Here is a 21891-nt window from a genome sequence, read left to right as displayed (position 1 = left end):
TCTTGTGCATAGAGGCTAAAGACAATGGTATAGCGTATGTCATGGTTATATGCTCCATAATGCATGAATTGTAGAGGGGAACTAGCTAGTGAAACTAGCTTTAGAAGTGTTAAGATGATGTCCATGAGTAAGAAATTTGCAGGTTGGCTGAGCTTGGTAACATTTACCCCAGAACAGGTCAGCCTGAGCAGCAGGGGACAGGTAGGGTTACAGGAGGGTGGAAAATGCAAATGCTGTTCTTAACCCCCAACTTTAAAAAAAAAAACAACAACAACAACAAAACAACAAAAAACAAACAAATCCCCACAATGCAAAACTTGAGGTTTCTAATTAGTCAATCAGACTTAAGGTCTTAAACTGCTAGGAAAAACAAACCATCTAGAAGGCATCTAGGAATAATGGACATTCCAGCATGGATTTATCAATAATAAATAGTAACTACTTGTAATAAAGTAACAGGCACAATGGGAAGCAGTGAATGTGGGTTATCTTGGTATTAGTGAGACTTTTGACATTGACTCTTCCTACAGGTAGGTGAGCAAGCTGAGGAAGTGTGATCTTGATAAAAAATAAAGAGGGACGCAATACTGGTTGGATATTTAGACTCTGAGTAATTGTCTATGTGTGGTCATCAACCACAAAAGATATGTGGAGTTTAGATTCCTCTAACATCTGCCCTAGGGCTCATGCAATTTAGTATTGACCAGGATGATGAAATGCAGAGTATTCTCTGATGGAATCTGTATACTCAGCAAAGTACTGTGGCACAGACGGCTGGAATTCAGGACAAATTGTGGAAATGGTGTGAAGCTGTATGCAGGAAGGTCATGGAGGTGCAACAAGTGCAAGTTCCTGTGCTTACATAGGAATAATCCAGTGCACAATAATCAGTTGGGGAAAGGCTGTAGTTCTGAAAGGAGAAGAAAGCAATTCGGATTTACTATCACCAGTGAGCTATACCTAAAACAATACTACCTTCACACTGAGAGACAGAATTGAAATTATTCTGATGTAAAAATACAAGTGTTCTGTGTATTTTATATGCCAGTCCTACACTGCTGGCAACACCTTGAATGGAAGGGTTTAGCATTGTATCTCATTTTGGGCAAAAGACTTGAAGTCAGATGCATCCCAGTTGGAGAGAGTCTGGAGGCAAGCAACAAGAATGACCCAAAGATCCAGAAAGTGTGACCCTTGGAGGGATGATCAAAAGAGTTACATTTGTTTAGTCTAGGGAAGAGAAGATGGAAGGAATATGTGAGAACAGCCTTCAAATCTGCAAAATGTTGCTATGGAGAATAAATTTAATAAATTTTCTATGTGCCAAATGGGGATAGTCACCTCTAAAAGTTCTGTGAAGTTAGCCTTAGGGTTTGTTATCAGGAGACGCTTTCAAATCTAAGTATGGTGAAACTCTGGAACAGTTGTAGATTCCTTATTGCTGCACACCTTTGTGAACAAGTCAAACTATTCTTCATGGATGTTTATTAGGAAGAGCTGATCCTTCCTTCAGGTGAAGGCAGAGAAGGAGCCTTCTTGGTCTCTTTTATATTATAAATGTTTTGACTGACTAGATGTCCTCTTTGGGTCTTCTAAACATAATTTTCTGAGGTTCCATACATACATTATTTATCTTTTCCCATAGTTTCCTGGTTATCGGTGCCCTAGAAGAGATTTAAATATGAATGTTGAAGTTTCAGCCAAGTTAAAAGTTGAATTTTAATATTTAATGTTTGACTAGTCAATAGTAGGAAGCTGTTTGTGGCTTACAGACTGCAAAACAGAAGTAAAAAATCTGCAAGCAAAGGAAGTAAGCATGCAAGATGCAATTTGTGAGTGGTAATTTAGTGTAGATTTCAGTTGAATAGTTCAGGAGAAACTTGCTTATATTATTCCTTAGAAAATGCATTACACTTTTGAAAAGTGTATTTGGTAGAATGAATTCCAGTAGGTACATGATGAGTTATACATGTCAATAGCAATGTATCAAAACAATGACCAAACTAGCTATAGCTGATTTTTTTTTTTTTCCTCATAAACACCTCTCTTGGCATGTCTGCCCCCTCTACACTGTCATGGTGAGGATTTTTTCTTCAGTGGATGAGGTATGAAATAGTTTCTCTTGTCCTTTAGTTATTTCTGTGAAACCTGCAGGAACTTAGTATCCCTGAGCTTATGTTCTCTGTCGTGATTGGAGTCCAAAGGCCAATATCCCAAAGTTACTGGAAGGGAGGATGGTTCCGATGGATGTGTGCAAGTGCCCAAGGCCGCATAGCCGTGCAAGCCTGCAGCAGCCAGGCCGAAAAGCAAGCCCAAAATGAGGTATGTCTAGCCTGCCTTAGTTATTTCCAACATATCATACTTTCTTCAGGTAGAAATTGTTGTCTGGCAGCTTGTCTGTAGTTTGGGAAGATGCATACACTGGCCTTGCCTATGTGCACATTGGCCCAGTGCATCAGTCTTGGGCCATTACACCAGCTCTGTGTGCTTCGTTTTCCCCCTGTAATTACAGGAGTTGCAAGGACTGCGGGTGTAGATCCACTCTTCTTATTCAGCAGTTTTCATCTAATTCAAGTTAGTTTAGTCTGAGCCACAGAGGCACTTTGCATTTGACAGGCAGTATAACTTTAACACTGAAAATGGGACTCAGTGGGATTAAGTGATTTGGCTGGGGTCACAGACCTGCAGCCATTAAGCCAACAGATACCTTGACACCTGCTGCCCTGGTGTAGCTGCTAGGCCTCATCTTCAGATCTTCTGGAGTCCAGAAAGCTTCAATGTGGTAGCCTTAGTGACTCATTCCTTGCCAACGTTTTCAAACATTCTTGACAGAGGCCAATTTCTGTGTGTAAAAAAGGAAAAAAGAACTAAAACCCAACAAACCCTAAGCCCAAAACAAACTCCTTGCTCCCTTGAATACAAATGAGGCTTGTCTAGCTTGTTTGTAAAACAGTGTTTATTTCTTCCCAGTAGGATGACTAAAGCCAAATAAAATCTCCCAGTAATGCATAGATATTTTTCCCTGACTATCCCTTCTTTTTTTTTTTATATAACCCCAGGCTGATTTATTGTTCTCTTCTGGTTGCTATGGCTCTGTAAAATATATATTTTTAGGTTTTTTTCTATCATCTGTTTGTAATATTGACCAGTTTCCAGTGTGGAGCTGGCCCTGGTTCATCTGTAGTATTCCAGGATTTTAGATTAAAAATGGGGGGGATTAGCCATGTTTTTTAGCTCCACAAAGAAGTATAAATCAACATCAAGTTCATTTCAACAGAACCTGTTGTGTAGTGAACTCTGCTGTGCAAATGCTGAAACTGTAGTGCAGTAAAGTTTATGAAGTAGCCTCCTGGCTGGTGTTTGGCCGTAGGTGAACAGGACTCAACCAGGCACGCAGGCTGCACGCCTTTATTCTGCAAAGGGTACGGAAACATTAAGTCACTAGTTCCAATTTAACCCAAGTTTGTCATGGCCAAAAGCTCTCATCATCTGATAGTTATTCAGTGGTGCATGAGAAATTGGTTGGGTTTTAGCCTAATTCCTCTTAGACGTTTCTCATAAAACAGACTGTTCTGTGAGCAGCAGCGCAGATCAAGGTTGGTCCTTTACGTCTCTGAGCGCTAGCCCCTCTACATCCCACACCACTGCAATAAATCCACTTCTCCCTGTACTGCTTGCTGCCTATGACCTCACCTCCCCAATATTTCCCACCCCTCCACTCCATCTCCTAAGCCAGCCTTGTCACATCCCTGAGCTTCCAGCTGGGACATACGTGCTGAGGCTGGTACCAAACGATGTGCTGGCTGATAAAACAAACCGACTGCTTGTGTGTGGAGTGGTTGGCTGATGTGTTGGGCACGACAGGAGCTACCAAGCTCGTGCTTCAGTCTCCAACCTGTCTCTGGCTCCCCCCCGAGCTGGGCGGAGGCTCTGAAGTTGCTGGGGAGGGAACTGCCAAATGCAGCTCTTGTAAATTGTCCTGATAGGCATTGTAGAAAAATGCTGGTTGCAGATGGACCCAGCCTTTCCCCCACCTTATAGATCACAACTAAAGCTTTTGCAGCACTGCTTGTATAATCAATCCAGAGAGAAGCATCTGTGTGTAAAGCTGTTGATCAGCCAGATAACAGTGAAGAGACCTCATGAAAAATGTTTTTTGCCTACAGAAAGGATGACTCTAAGAGGAGATATTTGAAGGCACATAAAAGGATCTTCTCTTGAAATACTGTCCCAAGGTTTTACAGATAAAACATTAGAGCTGGGACTACGTTTTTATTACCTTCTCATTGCTGGTACTGCTCAGATGCTCAGGGGTTGAAGCGCTATCTGATCATCCTAACCAAAGTTTGATGTCCAATAGTCAAGACACCTAAGTTGCATGTCCTGGCAGATGAGGCTTGTCCTCATTGCATCTGTGCTCACATTGTGTGTGTGCACATTAGCCAGCACACGAGGCACTGCCAGATGCAGGAAACCTGTCCTTTTGCAGCACAAGAGGTGACAGCCTCAGCCTAGAGCTGTGTGTGCAGTTGCAACCCGCAGTAACATGATTGTGTATCTCAACTTGCAAAGTAGTTAGTGTTGCAGTGACTTCACATGTTATTTCTGTGAGTGCGTGTGAAGGATGGGGCTGCTAGACACCTATCTGCCTGCTCTCATGATATAGCAACTCAGGCAAGTCTCAAAAAGCCTTGTTGCTGTTTAGTCATTGGCATAAAACTTTAATCTGTTTTGCTTTTATTCTATCACCGTTCTGGGTTTGGTCCAGCAGAGCTCATTGAAAGGTGTTATTAAAGCTCATCTTGTCCTGCTCTCAAAGAGACTGTAAAATTCCAGCACCTGCTTTTAATGTTAAGGTGGCGTTGCCAAGCCCTAGCAGGAGTTCATGGGGAAGATGTAGCAATATTGACTGTCTGCAACATTCAGGTTCTTCAGTGCAGGGAAATTTTCAGTTGGAAAGGAGCGGAGAGGCAGGTCTTGGCACTGGTGACATTGAGATTGGCACATGCGTCGGGGTGTAGAGGTGCTACTCAGTTCCCTAGATTAATGCAGTTCCCCTCTGCCCACTTGAAAAACTTAATATTGTTTTTCTGGTTTTATGGATGTAATTTTTGGGTTGTTCACAGTCCAGTGCTTTTATCATCACTTGTGAGGCAGGGAAATATATCCAGCTCCCTTTTGTCTCTGGGTGCCAAGGCACAGGAGGAAGGAGTCTTGCTGGTTGTTAGAGAAGAACCTTGTGGTGGCCAGGTCTGTGGCTGAGGCTTCCAAGCCTGTAAGCTAGCACAAACCTGGTGGCCTGTCCTCGCTCTGTGTGAGTCCTGTCTCAGGCAGAGTGGTAAACTAGCTGAGAGCATAAAGCAAAAATACAGCTGTGAATGCTGCTGAGTGCTATTGTGCCACCATGCAGGTGGTGCACCCCTATTCTTCTTCCTGGCAGCATAAGTGGAGTTGCATGAACTTTAGATTTTGGCTGATCAAATTAACTTCATTTCTCTTCCCATTCAGCTTAGGCAGTCTGCTGCCCCTGTGCAATACTGGAGGCATCCCAGTGCCAGGCAGTCTCACCTTTTACCTTGGAGCACTGTCACTTCTTCAGCTGCTAATGGGACAACCTGGCAGTGATTTAGCTCTTGCTGGTTTTGGTGGGTAGTATCTCACTGCCCTTTGCTTGTGAATTGCTAAGACATTGAGCTGCAGCAGAGAATCTCTTCACAGAAATTTTTTTGCTGCAATAATAGAAAAGACCCTGAAACCTTCTGTCCTTAAACCTTCTGTCCAGGTTTTAAAAGTGCTGGACACTTTCTCAGGAGCTTAAGAGGAGGGGACCAACAACACTGCTGTGTGACATTTCCTTTTGCTTTGTTAGCACTGGTGGTGTGAACCTAAACTGTGCATGAGGCTCCTCCACACTTCTATTCTGTAGTTCAGCAGTAGGAAAGCATGACTGGAAGCCCAGGAGTTTCCAAGGACACCTATTCTCATTCAACTTGCAGGAGGAAGTCTATGGCTCTTGTCGTCAATGAGCTACCTATGCAATATAAATTTAAAGCCTTTGCTTCTCTACCTCTCTAGCCTCACGGAGTTTGGGCATTTTTCTTCGGCACTTTGTCTGGATTCATGGATCAGGTGGAGTAGTGCCTGTGCCTAGTCATGGAAGCTGCTCTTGTCTCTCCAACTTGTAACTCTTGACTGAGAACAGATCTTTGACCTTCTGCAGTCCCAAAAGGTAGGTTGACATTAAAGCATGGAGAGGCTTTGTGCCAGAAGCAGAGGCACAGAAAGTCTTTGTTCCTTATAAAAGACTTTGCTGAAGTAGAAGGAAAGCTGTCTTCCCTGGACTGCTTAACAGATTGCATAGTATTTCTAGGCAAGAGATCTCAGAGCTGTCTGAAAGAGGAGGCTTGTTTTTAGCTGCTACTGCAATTTAGACAAAATAGGTTTAGGCCCAGTTTTAGTTGGCTTGATTTCAACTGATGCTGTCCCTTTTAATTCTGTCAGCTCGTGTCCTGTTCCTGCCTGGGAACTGAACTTGGCTCATTGTTTTTCAGCTGGTCAATACAGTTCATTCATAGAATCAAAGAATTTTAGGGGTTGGAATGGACCTCTAGAGATCATCTAGTCCAACTCCCTGCCAGAGCAGGATCACCTAGGCCAGGCACACAGGAACGCATCCAGGCAAGTTTTGGAAGTCTCCAGGGAAGGAGACTCCACAACCTCTCTGGGCAGCCTGTTGCAGTCTGTCACCCTCACAGTAAAGAAGTTTCTCCTCATGTTGAGGTGGAACTTCCTATGTTCTAGCTTATACTTATTGTTCCATGTCCTATTACTGGGCACCACCAAAAAGCAACTAGCCCCTTCCTCTCAACACCCACCCCTCAGATATTTATAGACATTAATAAGATCCCCTCTCAGCCTTCTCTTCTCAAGACTAAACAGCCTCAGTTCTCTCAGCCTTTCTTCCTAGGAGAGATGTTCAAGTTCGGTTGGTTTATTTAAAAGAACAAAAAAGAAAAAAAAAAAGACCTGTCTTCTCGCTATCTTTGCATGAGTCCATGTGCCCTGAGGCTGCTCCCAAATGTCAGGGATGGACAAAGGAACAATGCTTGTCAGCCTGGTATATGGTTGCATTTATACATGCACAAGTCATTTTAGTCTGACACTGGGAGAGAGAGGGAAGAAGCAGGCACAGAGGCCGAGAGGACATGGTGTTACACATCGCTGCAGGAGGTGGCAGAAGGACAGGCAGCAGGGCCCGTGCTCTGGGGTGCCTGGATGCTGGTCCCCAGCAGGTGTTGATCGCGAGTGGCTGTAGTTCAGGATCAGAACTGATCTTGCTATTGTTTTCTGCCCAAAGCGGAGGGGAGCTGAGCTCCCTGCAGGAAGTCTTTTCTCCATCCTACCCAGAGCCTCCCTGCAGCAGGAGGGTGAGCAGGAGCTGACATGCTGAACCAGCAAGCCTCCTTAAGAAAAGCACCTCTGACTCCTGGGTAAGGCAGCGAGGGAGAAACTGCACATGGTCAGCCCAGCCTCGGACAAAGGCTCTGTCCCCTGTACTGAAGGAGGAATGCAAAACAAAGGAAACAGCTTGGGGAAAGCAGAAAACTCCACCTCCTGCTGGTGTGAGGTCCTTTGGCCTCTTATATATGAAGTCTTTGTCTCACCCGGCCTTTTCTGGGAAACGGAAGCAGCCGCGTTAATGGTTAAAGGCTTCTGCACAGAATAGTGTTGCCTCCTCCTATCCAGGAGCTGAAAGCCACAACACAGGGGGATTGTTCTGCAGTCACAGAAGCATCCTCTCTTGCTGCCTGTGTGCAATTGTTTGGGATGCACAGAGGAGAGTTTGAAGGTTATAAGTACTAGTAGCCTTGTGAATAGGATCATTTTTATCCTTGACAGCTGCCAAGCCCATGTTAGATGAAACTGCAGAGAAGAGTGGACAGAGCTGGACTGTTATGTATCCCCCTTCTTGCACTTTCTATTGAAGATCTGTGCAGCAAGTGGTGTTCAAACTGTGCTTTCTGACTAACCTACTCTGCCTGCAAGAGTAGCAGTACACGGAGCTCATTACAGACCATCTTCTGTCAGCCTCGGAGGCAAAGACCCTTTGCAGCAGCCTGCTCAGCCAGGAGGCAGCAAATGGGCACAGCAGGAGGAGTGTTTTGTTCTTGGTGGGGAAGAGAAACTGGAAGAGTATATTCAGAGGCTACAGGCAGGCAAGAGCCTGTGGAAAGTGAACTCTCTTGCTTTTTGGTTTAAAATCAGGGCCTTAAAGGAATCATCTTGGAACACTTGGGATGTCATTTCAAAAGATGCTCCATAAACAGGCTGATCATTTTGCATTTGAACCATAAATATAGCTCTTGGACTCAGTTTATGTTTCTCTTGCACTACTGTAATGGGTTGGTAATGCTCAAGGCGTAACTAATATTTTACACAAATATGTGTGAATACAAAGTACCTCTGTTTCCTGCCCTTTGGCCTCCTGCTTTGCCAAAGTAAAACAAAAGTTTGGCCTGTGCAAGCTTTAAATTCCTGAAAATGTAAGAGAAAATAATCAACCACTAAGAAAAATGATACAGTGCTCCCCCTAAGATCCCTGTCCTTCATAAACCCCGGAACTAATTCTGGGTAACCCAATAACTTTTCTGAAGAGATTACAATATGACAACTCTGTAGGTGTTTTCTCACAGACTGTCTTCCCTTTCTTGAGTAATTTTTGCTAAGGGGGATATCCTAGTGCAGTCTTGCAGTCTTTCTGTTGGACATTTGTGCTGGGAAGGCTATTAAAAGACCCTGCTTGCATCTTCTTTGGGTCCTTCAGAGGAGGATAGTGCCTTCACTTCCTCTTCTAGCTCCTTGAAAGCTCCTCAACAGAAACATCTCATAGACAGATATCTAGGGAAAGATCACAAGTGACTGTACAGTCTTATGGTGCTCCTGTGTCCGTCTAAGCATCCATCCACCTCAGTGGCTTGCACATGTGCAAGTATGTAGGAGGTCCAACAACAAGAAAAAAAGTATTTCTCTCTTGCTGAAGTTCTCTTCCCTGGCTGAGGACACCTACATGTTGCTGAAGGTTGTTCTCGTTGCACCTGGCTAGGAAACATTCAGGTAACCATAAAACATTCTAGATTTCAGGTGTCAGAATACAGGGTAGGGTTTTTAAATGAAAGGCAAGTATCTCTTCAAATTGCCCACGTGGGACTGCATAATCTGTAAATAAACTGTCATTAAATACCTATTTTGAGCTGAGTCTTTATCTGACAGAAGATCCTGCTGTAAAACATCCTTTCTCCTTCCTGGGCCTCCACCCCATCCTGAGGCTATTCAGTTTCTGAAACTACTGAAGATGTAAGCACCATCATTTGAAGGGGAGCTGTAAAATGTCTTGTTCATGTGAAGGATGCAGAAAGCTGGTGGAAGCACAGATGGACAGAGGTGGAAGGGTGTCTTGCCTGGCCTGGAGCTTGGGATTTGGCAAGTGCATGACTCCTTCCTTGTGGCTGCTGGGCTAGGGGATGGAGAGGGTACGGAGATTGTCCCACTCACCTGTTGGAGGAGATTAAATCAGCTCAGCTCTGCAGGATGCAGGGGCAATGGACCCGAGTGACAGTGTAGGGGAGCAAACGGTTGGAGCAGCAGAGTTTTGTGGGACTGCAAAGGAGCAACTTGCATCTGTGTTAGTTTTCTTTCTCCACCATAGTCAGCAATGCCAGGTAAGTCCTTTTATGCTGCCGTGCCTTCCTCCAGCCTTCCCTCCCTGTGGGAGGCAGCCATGCAGATAAATATGTAGATAGGTGAGAACTGTGTTGTTGCAAAAGCAAGGCAGGAGATGCATCATGCCCCAGGCAGTGCTTATGCCAAGAGGATGCCAAGTCTGTGGGATGTGCCAGCTCCTGGGCTGGGGCTGTAAGGAGCAGATGTGGAGTGGCTGAATGAAGTTGTGGGGAGGAGAGGAAGTGTGGGAGGAGGTGGCTGGCAGAGCAGGCTCTACGGAGTCAGGGAGAGGACAGGGGGCCCACTGCTTGTGGAGGGTGGGAGTGTGCCCTGGGCACACTTGCTGGGAGCTGTGTGAGAAATTCTCGGAGGCTGCAGTCATGGAAATTGTGCTCGCACTAGAGATGGAGCAAGCCAGACATGCAGATGTGTAAGGAATGGAAGGAAATGTCCTGGAAAACAGAAGTAGAGGAGGCCCAGAACCAAATAGGTTATTCTATGATAACATTTTGGAATTTGTGTTTTGTTTAAAATGTTCCACTCTCCAATGCTACATAAGGCATCCAGGTGCCTGGGATCTGCTTTGTGATAAGAAATGCAGCATTTTTAACTCCCATCAGTGGAAGCTGCAGTACAGCCAGACCTGTTTTCCACCATCCCACTGTCAGCTGGGGTGAGTGATGGCTCTCTAAGCAGGGAACAGAAGAATGAGGATTCACATTTGTCCTGCTGGTAATGCACCCTGGGGAAGCATGAGAGGGCCTGAATTTGGTCCCCTCAACTCACTTTGAGTCCAAGGGACTTAAATGATCAAATAAGTTTGCATATGCTGCTTGCATAAATTGATGGAGCTCTTTTAAAAGGATCATTAATTTTCTAGACTTAACAACCTGGAGCTGTGCAGTAATCAACTTTGCGTTTTTAACCTGCTGATCAATTAAAAAAAAAAATCTGCATCACTCTTCTGAAACTGTCTTCAAACCTCAGAGGTCAAGCAGTCCTTACAGTACTAATAATCTGGGGTTTTCCACACTGTTTTTTAAAATAATGATTTGCCTAGGCCTTTTCAAATTAGGCTTTTTCTGAAAGCCCAATTTAAATCCCTGCAGTGGAGCTATTGTTTAATTGTACTCCAGGGATTTAATTCTTCCTCCACTATCCAGTCTATGCTGCATGTCTGCAGCAGGCAGCAGCACCTTGTGAATTTGCACCTTTTTGGAGTGCCTGGGCTGAGGCAGTTCCTGTTTCCCAGACAGAAGACACGAGACAGAAAAACTGAACTGAAAAAGCAAAGCAAGGAGGAAAAGCATTTTTTAAAATGTAATACAAATATATCCTGGCTTGGATTCTACTTGTGTGTTCTTAAAACACACTCAACTTGAGTTGAAAATGAAATTATAAACTAACTACCAGTGGGCTCCACAGATTGTATCACAATTGTTTTTCCCCTTTACCAATCCCTGTGTGCAGGGATTTCCTAACCTTGTAGGTTAGGAAACTAAGGAGACAGACTGAATTTAGCATTAATTTTATTATCCCTAAATTATCTTAATGTAGCTGCCAAATCAATGTCTGAACAAAGTATTTTTATTTACTTTTTTTTATTTGCATCTTTGTAATGAGTTGCCATAACAGTATTACTTTGAGATTTTATACATGGTTTTAATGTTTAGCTTCTGTATTGGTTTATTATAGCTGCATCTTTGCATGCATGCTTGTATCCATAACTGAGCTAGTTAGAAATATATTAAGTAGCTCTGGTGAAAAATATAGCTAATACATTTCAGTTGTTGGACTCTGCATCTGCTCTTAGTTTCTCTCAATTAATTCTAGCTGTTCAGTCTGCAAAATGGTACTGAAAAACAGCATCAGGTCTTACTTGTGACAGATTGCCAGATTACCTTATTTTAACAAAGCCAGACTGAATATTAAAAATGTGTTGGAGAAAATACATTTATATAATAAATTATACAGACCATGCATGGGGCAATGGCAGTGCAATAAATTACATTATTTCTGTATGTATCGGATAAGCTGCATTCAATTTAAACGTCTGGCTGCATCACTGTCATGCTGGTCAGAAACTCACTGGGGGCCTCTTTAACATTCCTGCACCCATAAGTCATGAAGTCAAAATCCTTTTTTTGCTTTGCCCTCAAATACAGAATTTCTCTGACATCTGTGACTCACTGCCTGCAGTTTAGCTGAGATCTCACAGATACAAAATGCAGGTTTGTGCCCCTTAGAGCAGTGAGTTTTCAAGCCTCCGAGTGATGTGGATAACATAGGTCTGGCTCATATGAGGGATGTGGTCATCTTGTTTGTGTGTCAGCATCCCCAGAGCCGCACACTGTTGCAGATTTGTTGTTATTTAGCCCAAGCTAGCAGAGGAGTGCCAAGGGCTGTGCTAGCATAGCTAAGCAACATTACCAGCTCAAAGGGGAGATCCAGGTAGCTGCTGCTTTCTCAGGAGGACAAAGACAATTGTTTCTTTCAGCATCAACTTGCAGATACCCTAGAAAAATGTGAGCATGTAATGATGGCCTAGCTTTCCACAGAAACTTGCTCTTGAAGGATATGAGTGCAGTAGAGCAGCTGTTCTCCCAAAGCCAAGCACATGTGCTTTAGGGCTTCCCCCACTCCGTGCAGTAAGAGCGCAGAATCTGAAACACGCTGTCCAGATGGATTTATAACTGATTAGTTAGAGCAGCTTTACCCCTTTGTTGCATATTTTAGTTGACATTTCAGAGGAGGTGTCTTGGAAGAGATACAGAGGAAAGGTCAGGTTGCAAATCTATTTTCCTAACTTGAAAATCTATCTAAAGAATTGTATGATGTGGCCATGTCAGAAGGGGGAAGTTTCTGGCCTTTGGATGAATCTGGGTGATGCAGACTGTACTGCCTCAGTGCCAGACTCAGTCTGGGGACTGTATGCCAGGACAGAATCATAGAATCATTAAGGTTGGAAAAGATCTTCAAGATCATTGCATCCAACTGTAATCCAACTACCACAACCACTAAAGTATATCCTGAAGCACCACATCTAAACACTTCTTGAACATCTCCAGGAATGGTGACTCCACCTAATATCCAACCTAAACCTCCCCTGGCACAACTTAAACACATTTCTTCTCATCCTGTCACTCGTTACATGGGAGAAGAGACCAACACCAGCCTCTCTATAACCTCCATTTGGGTAGTTGTAGAAGACATGCTTTGAGTTTCCTTGCTCTCTTCTTGCTGGTGGAACAGCATCAGCTCCTTCTTTTCATCTTTACAGTCCCCTGTGCACATGCCAGAGCAGATATTTGAGTCCCAGGTGCCCAAACACCAGTTTCCCATCTGCTCTGAGTACAGGGTTAGCAAGCTCACTGGAGATGTTCCCTGGCGCAGATTCAGCCTGGGGCCACCTTTTGGAAGGAGCTCTCAGCTCCCACTGCTTATCTTAGTTTGCCATCCTTTTCAACTTACTCCCTCTTATTGTTCAAGGGAGTAAGGGCTCCTAGCATGATCCTGTCGACACAAAACTAGCTGGTTTTTAAAAAGAAATTGAAAATAGAATGGGAAGTAATCTGTGTTTCTCTCTAGAGCTAGCTAACACCTCTTGAGCATAGATTGCATGCATTACACTGTTTATAAAACATCTTGAGGCCAAGAGTATGACTTGGGTTTATTTTTTTAGGCATCAGCTATATTTAGTCAAATTTAAGGTGGGGGAGAATGCACTCTGAGAAAATACATGAGCAATGTTACACACAGAAAATTTACTAGTCCTCAATGGAAAGGTTCCCTCTGAGTTATTTCCCCGGTTCTCATTATAAAGCAGTTGGATAGTAAAGTTAGGAGAGACTGCACAGCTGAATTACGACCATTGTTGCATGAAGGAACCTCACCTGCTTTATGTGGGCTGTAAAAGAAAATGGATAATGACATTTTAAAGACTTCAAAATATGGTAAGCTTACCAGAGTGGTCTTGTATAACTGTCTTACAGGTGCTGTTTTTGCATAATAGAATAGTACAAGAGCTGGTCTTTGGGAAATTTAGAGATTTCACATTTTTGTAGAGCTGGAGAGAGTCTTCAGATTTGCTGTTATGAATTATGAAATAAGATAGTAATTTTGAAATTAAATGTTTTAATTAATTCCTTGTTGAGTTCTTATGAAATCAGTACCTCCCTGTGAGGCAGTTTGATTTCATGGAATCAACATTCCCTAACAGAAAGAAAACAAAACAAAACCCAGTAGTTTTTGGTTACAACACAAGCTTGCAGGAAAAGAAGCCATTTCAAAGCTGTGAGGATGGATCACCTTGCTGCGTTAGGTTTAAGTCCTGTAAGTGTCCCTTCCCAAGCAGGGTGGGTATGAATGTCCAAGAGGTTCCTATGAGCAAGCCTGTGTATTTCCAATATATCCATCCCTGCTGTGGTAACTGCTGGATATGTATTTCTCCTGAGGCAGGTCAGGTAGCTTAGCTCTTCCTTCTGTGGAAAGAACATGTAATTGCCTCAGGTTTACTGGGAGGTAGAAGTATTCAACAGCAGTCCCATGTGAATCAGCTTGTATGCAGTAAATCAGAGCCTTAGTTTACTGCTGAGGATTTGCTGATTTATCCATATGCTAAAATAATTTTGCACAATGTGCAAACGCACAGAGAAGAGAGCATCCACAGTTTTCCCATTCAGAGAAGTCTTCTCCAAGCTTACTCCTGAGCATGGGAACACACCAACTGGTTTGAGGATTACTCTTTACTGTTAGAATACATTAAACTCCTCCCATTATGTAAAATTATTTCCATGACATGTTACATCTCTTGTTGGCCTTGCTGTGGATTCACGTAACACAAGTTCAAAGAGGCAGAAGCCTTTGCTTCTCTGAGACTGATAATATTCCTCTTGTAATGGTAGAGAAGGTGCTTTTTTAAGTAGAAACCCATGATTTTTCACAGCTGCTGCTGAAAGCTACCTCACTTTTTCCTGGATTCTGGACACAAATGCATTGTTGTCTCACTAGGAAATACAGTGAAAAGGGACTTTTTAACATCTGTTGTGCTTCAGTTCCTCCTCAAAACCAGTAAGAAACTTTGCTACAGGTGCTAATCTGCACAGCATTACAGCAGGTCAAAAGGGTTGTTGTAGCAGAGTTTGTTAAGAGTGAAAAGTGTTGTATCAATAGTTGCTGTTAAAGGGGCTTGGATAAAGCAGAGGCTGATCCCAAATCTAAAAGGGCCCGGGAGAGCATCAGTGTTGTGATGGGATCTTTGCAGAACTAGCTTTGCTGCTGAGGCTGTAAATTTTTAGGTTTTCTAAACTGTGATAATTTGCAAAGGAATGTTCTGTGCTTATCTGAATTTTAGCCTAAAACTGGAAATAGTTTTGGGATGCTTGTAGCAGGGAGCCCTATTAAACTGGGTCAGTGCTTGATGGACACAAGCTTCTTCCTATAACATATTCTTTTTACATAGAAGATTTCTTTCACATGTTTGTTAATACTTATTTTAATGTCTGTAATTTCAAGTATTTTGTACAGAGGAAGCTTCCAGTTGTGTCAGTGTTGCGTTTGTTAACCTGCAATGGGCTCAAAATGTGTACTGAGAGGTATGGCTGTAACACCATGAATGTTGTTGAGAGACCCATGGTGGCATCATTATCACTTAAGGCCCTGGTCCCATCCTTGGTTCACAGCAGTGCAAAACAAAGATCTCAGAAATGCCTTTGGAGATGGCAGGCTGCTTCTCCGGTTAGTCCGCATGGTGTGGGACATGGGGATCCATTTTTGGGAACAAAAGGAGTTGTCTTTAAGCAGGTTTGACTGAGGTGGGTTGCTCCATGTGAAGTGTTAGTGCTCATCATGTACCTGAGATGAGTGCACGTGTCCTTTGCCTAGTCATCTCTTGGTTTTATGGAAAATATGTATGTATGTGTAGGAAATACTAGCACATTTGTATGTGTTTGTAGATGAAAGGCAAGTCGTCCACAGTGTGTTACTGACAGCACTACAAATTACCAAGGTGCAAAAACCACAGGAGACTTTTCACATCTATCTGTACTGTGATGACTTTGAGGATTTATCTGGTTGTTTTATGTTCTAATTGAACATTTGTGAAAGCCCCAAATTTATTATAAGATTATTTTGGATCAATCATTTATGAAAACGTTAGGATTTTCTGGCTAAAACATTGCTTAAAACTTAATTGCTTTGAAAGATTTTGATTGTCTTATTTTGAAAAGATGAGTGTGGAAGGTGGAAAGGGAGGATGCTCATCCCTGTTTCCAGTATGAGGCAAGAGAAAGTGGTTATCTAGTCCTTTGTTTCTGTAGCTACAAGTCCTGCAATTTAAGCTGTCCTCAGTTCTGCAATAGTGTCTACAAGAGCTGATCTTACATTCCATGTGGCTCACAATGCAGCAAGGGGAGCGCTGAGTTTCAGGCTATAATTCTGATTTTCTTGCGCTCTTACAGGTTTTATATCGGCTTCGTGTTATTTGCAGAATTTTTTTTTGTGATTTAATTGAGTAGTCAGTGTGAATTTTGTGGTGTTCATGTGCATGCGAGGGAGAGGGAGATTTTCTAAGTGTTCAGTGTTCACATGGACATAAACAGGTGGGTTTCCAGCAGAGACATTTGCATTTGAAAACCTGCTCTAAACGGGCTTGGCTTTCCCAGGAGAAGCAGCACCAGCAGCGATCGATCAGCATAGAATTGTGTGAGCGTTTGATGGGCAAAATGTTGTGGTATAAAGACAGGACCCAAGAATAAGCTCTTTGTGGCTTTGTTTCATTCCTGAAAACTGTGACTGAGAGGCTTTTATAATTTTAAAAAAAGTTAATCAGCCACATTTTGGCCAACCTGGAAAATACCACAAGATCCTTCACTACATTGTAAGTGCTGTTTCTTTAATCCAGTTTTGATACTAAAGAAAAAAAACAACAAACATGTTTTTAATTTCTGTCTGCTTATGTTTCCCCCAGCTCTAAAAGTAAAGTAATATCTGAACCACTTCTTTTTAGTCGCAGAGATGAAAGCATTCAAGTTAGTGTACTGAACAATAAACACTTTCAAGCAGCTTGCATTTGCTGTGTTTTCTTTCTTTCCTACTTTTAACTAAGGAAAACATTCCCTTATTTATCACAGCACTTCTGTTACATGCCTCGTTTTTCAGGCCAAGTTCCTTATGGTATTTGGAGTTTATTTTAATTCTTAATCAAATGAGCTGTCCAATAAATTAATCTGAAAACACATATATAATAAATGTTCAAATATACACCAATGGGGCCACCTGGTGGAGAAACACTGAGTTGCCCAGGAAGCCCTTCACTAAATGCATGGATGGGTGAGCATGAATTACCTCATCTGTGCGATGACTGGGAGGATTTTCCACCAGAACAGTTGCAAGGTGACTCTCGTTGCATTACCTACCTGCTGCTGATGGCTCCCCCGAAGCATCCTGCACTTGCTGCTGACCAAGGGTACCGTTGTGGTGGTGCCAACGCATGGTGAGCGACATGCAAACAACTCCTCGGTGTCTGTTGTTTAATGTGACAGGACAAGGCTGCAAATACTGGCAAATGCTGCTTCTGTCTTTCTGTTGCAGCAGCTGATGTATTCAAGGATTCTCAGATAAGCCCTGTAGATGCTCATTAAAGAGATGTTCTATTGACATACATGGAAGGTGATGTGAGAAGGTTAGGTGAAGATCCAGGACACCACGTCTGCTCATAGCTGCAGGGCAGAAGAGAATGTTTTTCTGAATTGTATCCTGGTCGGTATTGTATCAGATGCTGCAGTCTTCACAGGCAGCAACTCAACCACTAACGTTTTCCACTCTGCAGTGGATGTCCTAGTCCTCCTTCAGTGGACAAGGCCTCACTTCTCAAAGTCCTGTAAGATTGGCTTTGGGATTGACCACAGGTACAGTAGTCCAGAAGAGCTTCATCAGTTAGGTTGGCCAGGGATAGGGACACTGTGCTTACTGCTGGCTTTGGAAGCAGGCAGGCAGCATTTGGTTCATCTCTGAGGCACTACACCTATCTCAGAGGTGAGAATATGGATTCCAGGCTTTTTATTTATATGTGCTGTAAAAGCTCTACCTGGAGTGGAACAAGCACAAGACTCAAAGACAAGGCAGTCAGCTAGGCAGCATCATTTTGTGCATGCTCTAGGAACAGTGTGCAAGTGGAGCATCTTTTAGTTGGTGTGAAAATGGTCGTGGCTGGTTGTTCTGCTTCTGGCTTACTCAGAAAAGCAGTCATTAGCCTTTCCTGTGATGGGACAACAATATACAGATGGGGGTTCTGGTGTGCCTTCTGGCATGCACCAGCTGTGGATCATGGGATTATCTGGGGGTTATGTCTTTGTAAGTAGAAGAGGAGGAAAATAAAGGAATGCTTACAGTCATGAAGAGGGAAGGAAAATTTCTGGCTCACTGTTTTGATGCAGTCTATTCTGCCTACTGGTTTCCTCATTGTTTGGGAAAGAAGGAACATATTAATTATAATTCTTTACCAGAGCCATCAGACAACTGGGAAAAAAAAGTTACTTCGACTTAGACCATCACAAGCTGAGCAGCAGACAAGGGATTTTTATTAGATATAGAAGAATATTATTTGTGTTTAATACACATTCCAGAATCTTTTCTCTGTGGCAAATCAGAGCTGCAAAGTAAGCGTGAATCAGTGTCCCATGGGCACCCAGTATGGCTTGCTGACTCTGTGCCCTCTCAGACAACAAGACTAATAGTAAATGAAAGAGAAGCTAATTTTATGTGTTGGGATTAATATCAAAGTAAGAAACCAGTTTCAGATGGCTCAGTGAGATCCTTTTCCTGCTTCAGGTGCTTTAGCTGAGTCAGAGACTCAGTAGACATGCCTGGAGGCAGTCACTGTGAAGAGCCCACCAGTTGCTGTCCTGGTCCAGACCAGAGGTCCCTGCCTGATGGGGATTAGGAGCAGATGCTATTCTAGCAGACTTTACAGACTAAGTATTTCTTGTTTCTCTTCCTTGCAGAAAACACCTTCTGCAGCGGTGATCATGTATCATGGCACAGCCCTTTGGACAACAGTGAATCTAGAATCCAGCATATGTTACTGACAGAAGACCCTCAAATGCAGCCTGTGCAGACTCCTTTTGGGCTTGTTACTTTCTTACAGGTATGACCCAGCAATGGTGGCTCTGACTGTTGCCTCCTGGGGGTGGAAGGCAGCTAACATTAAATTCCCTTTGCTTTGATAAGTCAGGTTTTATTATCCACCTTTCTTCCCTATTTGATTATCATGGATCTCATCTTTCAGTTGTTACCTGGAGGCATTCAGTAAACATTTTATCAGGATTGAGCAATAGCACACTCAGTTCTCAAGACAGAGGTCTGTCTGATGGAGAGAAGTTTTACACCCTGAAACAGTCCTGGAGTGTGGAGTATTACATTACTGCTCTGAAATTTCAAACATGAACATAGGGGAAAAAGCTGAGAGAAACATCTTTAAATAGTAATGTAGAGCTAAATTAAAAGTAATTCTATGGCAGTATTGGTAAGGGGTCCTTTTGTTTGAATTCCAGGAAAAGAAGAATTTGGAGCAGGACTCAGAGTTGCTTCAACATTATTTAATGGTAGAAATGCAGCTTGTAGTGTTGACAGATTTTTTTTTAGAGGCTGTGAGTTTTTCTGTATTGATACACTGTTTAAGAAAGGCTTGTGTTTGCTTTGTTAAGGAAACATTTAAAAAATCTAATTCAATCTAACACTGCTGTTCAGAAAGAGGAGCTTCTTTGGACAAACAGGTTTGTTTGCTTTCCCAAAGTTCTTCTCAGAGATGTCTCTTAGGGGCTGCTTTGGATATTTTTTAATTGCATACAGAGTTCCTAACCTTAGTGGAAGAGCTGGCATAGTTCAGACCAGCTGCTGATTTCTGCTGCATTGAAAAGCTTCCATTCTGTGGGAAAGTACAAGTGTCCATGTTGTTCAATTTAAACTTCAGGTTGGTCCCATTTGTCCTTGGCTGTAGTTGCAACATCTAAGGGGAAGCTCTATTACCACAGACCTGCACCAGGCAGCTGCCATGCACAGGTGAAGGCTTTCCTGAATTTTCTGAGGTGCCCAAAAGCCTGTATTTTACATACAAGAAAGAGATGGGTGTGGGATTAATCAGTGAAAGGTGAGTCGTGGGTCCTGGAAGCAGAGTTAAAGAGCCAAGCTAAGCAGGGCGATTCCTGGCTGGCTCCCCAGTTAGTGCTGCATTAGTCTGCAACTCTTCTTCAGTGCCCAGCTGTCCTGGATCAAAGGACAGTCAGCTTGTTTCACCCTGAGGCACTTGGCCTCTAATTGTCCGCAACACATACAGTTGACTTGTTTTTCCCCTTTATTTGATGCTTGTTGTTATGGATTTATTTTGACCCATGAGGATAAATGATTGCAAAAAGAGAAGAATGAACACAGAATAATTTCCTGTTTAGAGTCTTGCTGTTTGTATGTAATTAGTGAGTGAAGGCCCAGGGAGGGGTGTCCTGAAGCGAGGGTGACTCAGGCTGTTCATGGAGGAAGCCTGGGAGATGGGTGTGGATGAAGTGCATCTCCAAAGGCAGGGTCCTGAGAAAGTGAGCTCACCAAGAGGCATGGGAGGTAGGGTATGCAGAACTGGGTATGTGCTGATGGTGATGGTTTTCCACACATATCTCTGTCAGCGCAGACATATGCTTGAAGCAAAGGCTCATCAAGCACTTCTGCTTGCTGCTCTTCAGAACTTAGTTTTCAGTTTTCCTCTTTTCTGATAAAATATCAGTTGAACAGATTTTTCACCAAAAAGTCACTGTCATTGTTTCCAAGGCACAGAGTATGGAGGAAGAAAATAGAAGGCCATGGCTAAAATAATTTTTCATCCCAAAGGTGAATCACTGTGCTGAAAGGCACAAGCCAGCGGTCGATGGATCAGGAAGAAACTGCCTTCCCGATCAGCTGAAGGGTGTTTCACCCCTTCATTTGAAGTGGCTGATCTCAGCTGCTGTGAGAGACATCTGGTATTGCTCAGTGTGGCAGCTCCCATCCTGAAAAGCAAACACATCCTGCCTTATACAGGAAGGCAGAAGCCTGCAATTGCCTGCAGTGAGGAGTGGATTATGCGGTGTGTAAGCAGCTTTACTTTATGGTGCCGGGTAAGATGTAACTAGTCAGCAAACTGAGCTGGTCAAGGATTTATGAGCACCAAAGCATTCCCTTGTGTCAGCGGGTCCTTTGCCTAGCTGAAATTGCTGGTGCAGTATTGCATTTGCCCCTAGCAGTTGGCTGACAGAGTAGTGTTTTTCCATGTGCTCAGACCCTAACCTGTCCTATCTTGTGTGTACTAGATTGAAAAGTGAGAACAGACTAGTGGATCTTCAGTATACCTTTCATCAGGCCATCCTCATAGTTAAGTTCACACATGCAATGCAAGATTAAATGTTACATGACTAGGGCACTTCACATGGTAAGTGTGGAGGGAGTACATAAGGAATTGCAGAATCCCTCTCTTGTCTATTGCTCCATTTGTCCTCACTCATCTATTTACTTTAAAGCAATTGTGCTTCTCTGTATCTGAACTGTTTTATCTAGCACCATGTGGCACAATTTCTCTGCAGTTCTTGCACAGTTCCCATCCAGTTTAGTATCTGTTTTCATTTATTCCAGATTGTTGGGGTTTGCACTGAGGAACTGCATGCGGCTCAACAGTGGAACGGGCAAGGGATCTTGGAACTGCTTCGGACTGTCCCATTGTAAGTGCTCATATAGCCCATATAGGGGAGCGTTCCCATAGAGAACAATTCAGTTGTTTATTTTTATTAATAATTTTTAACTTGTTGATGGAACTTACTTAATCCTGTGCTGTAGCAAGAGATGGGAATTCATTGCAAATCTGTTCTCACGCACAGATGCTTAGATGGCAGATTAATGCATGTGGAAGTTGACATGTTCAGGGTGAAACAGAGTGAGGTCTTGAAAGCTTAATTTCCTTCCTCTTATGCCTGCAGCATTTTCTCATTGGTTCTTCCTGAGAGAGCTGGGATAACTGTTACTGGTGACCTCTCTGGGTAGTTCAAAAGGAAGGAAGGAGAGGGGCTGACTTCCAATGCCAAGCAAAGCTTGGGTACTCTCTGGAAAGTAAGAAAGTCACTCTCAAGCTGGCCCCATTCTTGGTGAGCCAATTTG

General features: G+C 43.1%; 1 protein-coding gene across 2 annotated transcripts in view; it reads left to right on the top strand.

The window, feature by feature from the left end:
- The window catches only part of SUFU (SUFU negative regulator of hedgehog signaling), an 85118-nt gene that overhangs the window by 25427 nt on the left and 37800 nt on the right, over positions 1–21891 (top strand). For both annotated transcript variants that reach the window (XM_051617405.1, XM_051617404.1), the window contains exons 4-5: positions 18723–18865; positions 21373–21458. In XM_051617405.1, coding sequence (XP_051473365.1) covers positions 18723–18865; positions 21373–21458 — 229 coding nt within the window. The remainder of the gene's footprint in view (positions 1–18722; positions 18866–21372; positions 21459–21891) is intronic.

The sequence above is a fragment of the Apus apus genome, chromosome 4, assembly GCF_020740795.1.
Source record: "Apus apus isolate bApuApu2 chromosome 4, bApuApu2.pri.cur, whole genome shotgun sequence".
Taxonomy (NCBI): domain Eukaryota; kingdom Metazoa; phylum Chordata; class Aves; order Apodiformes; family Apodidae; genus Apus; species Apus apus.
Note: the sequence above shows the minus strand (reverse complement) of the source record. Positions and strands in the feature narration are given on the sequence as shown.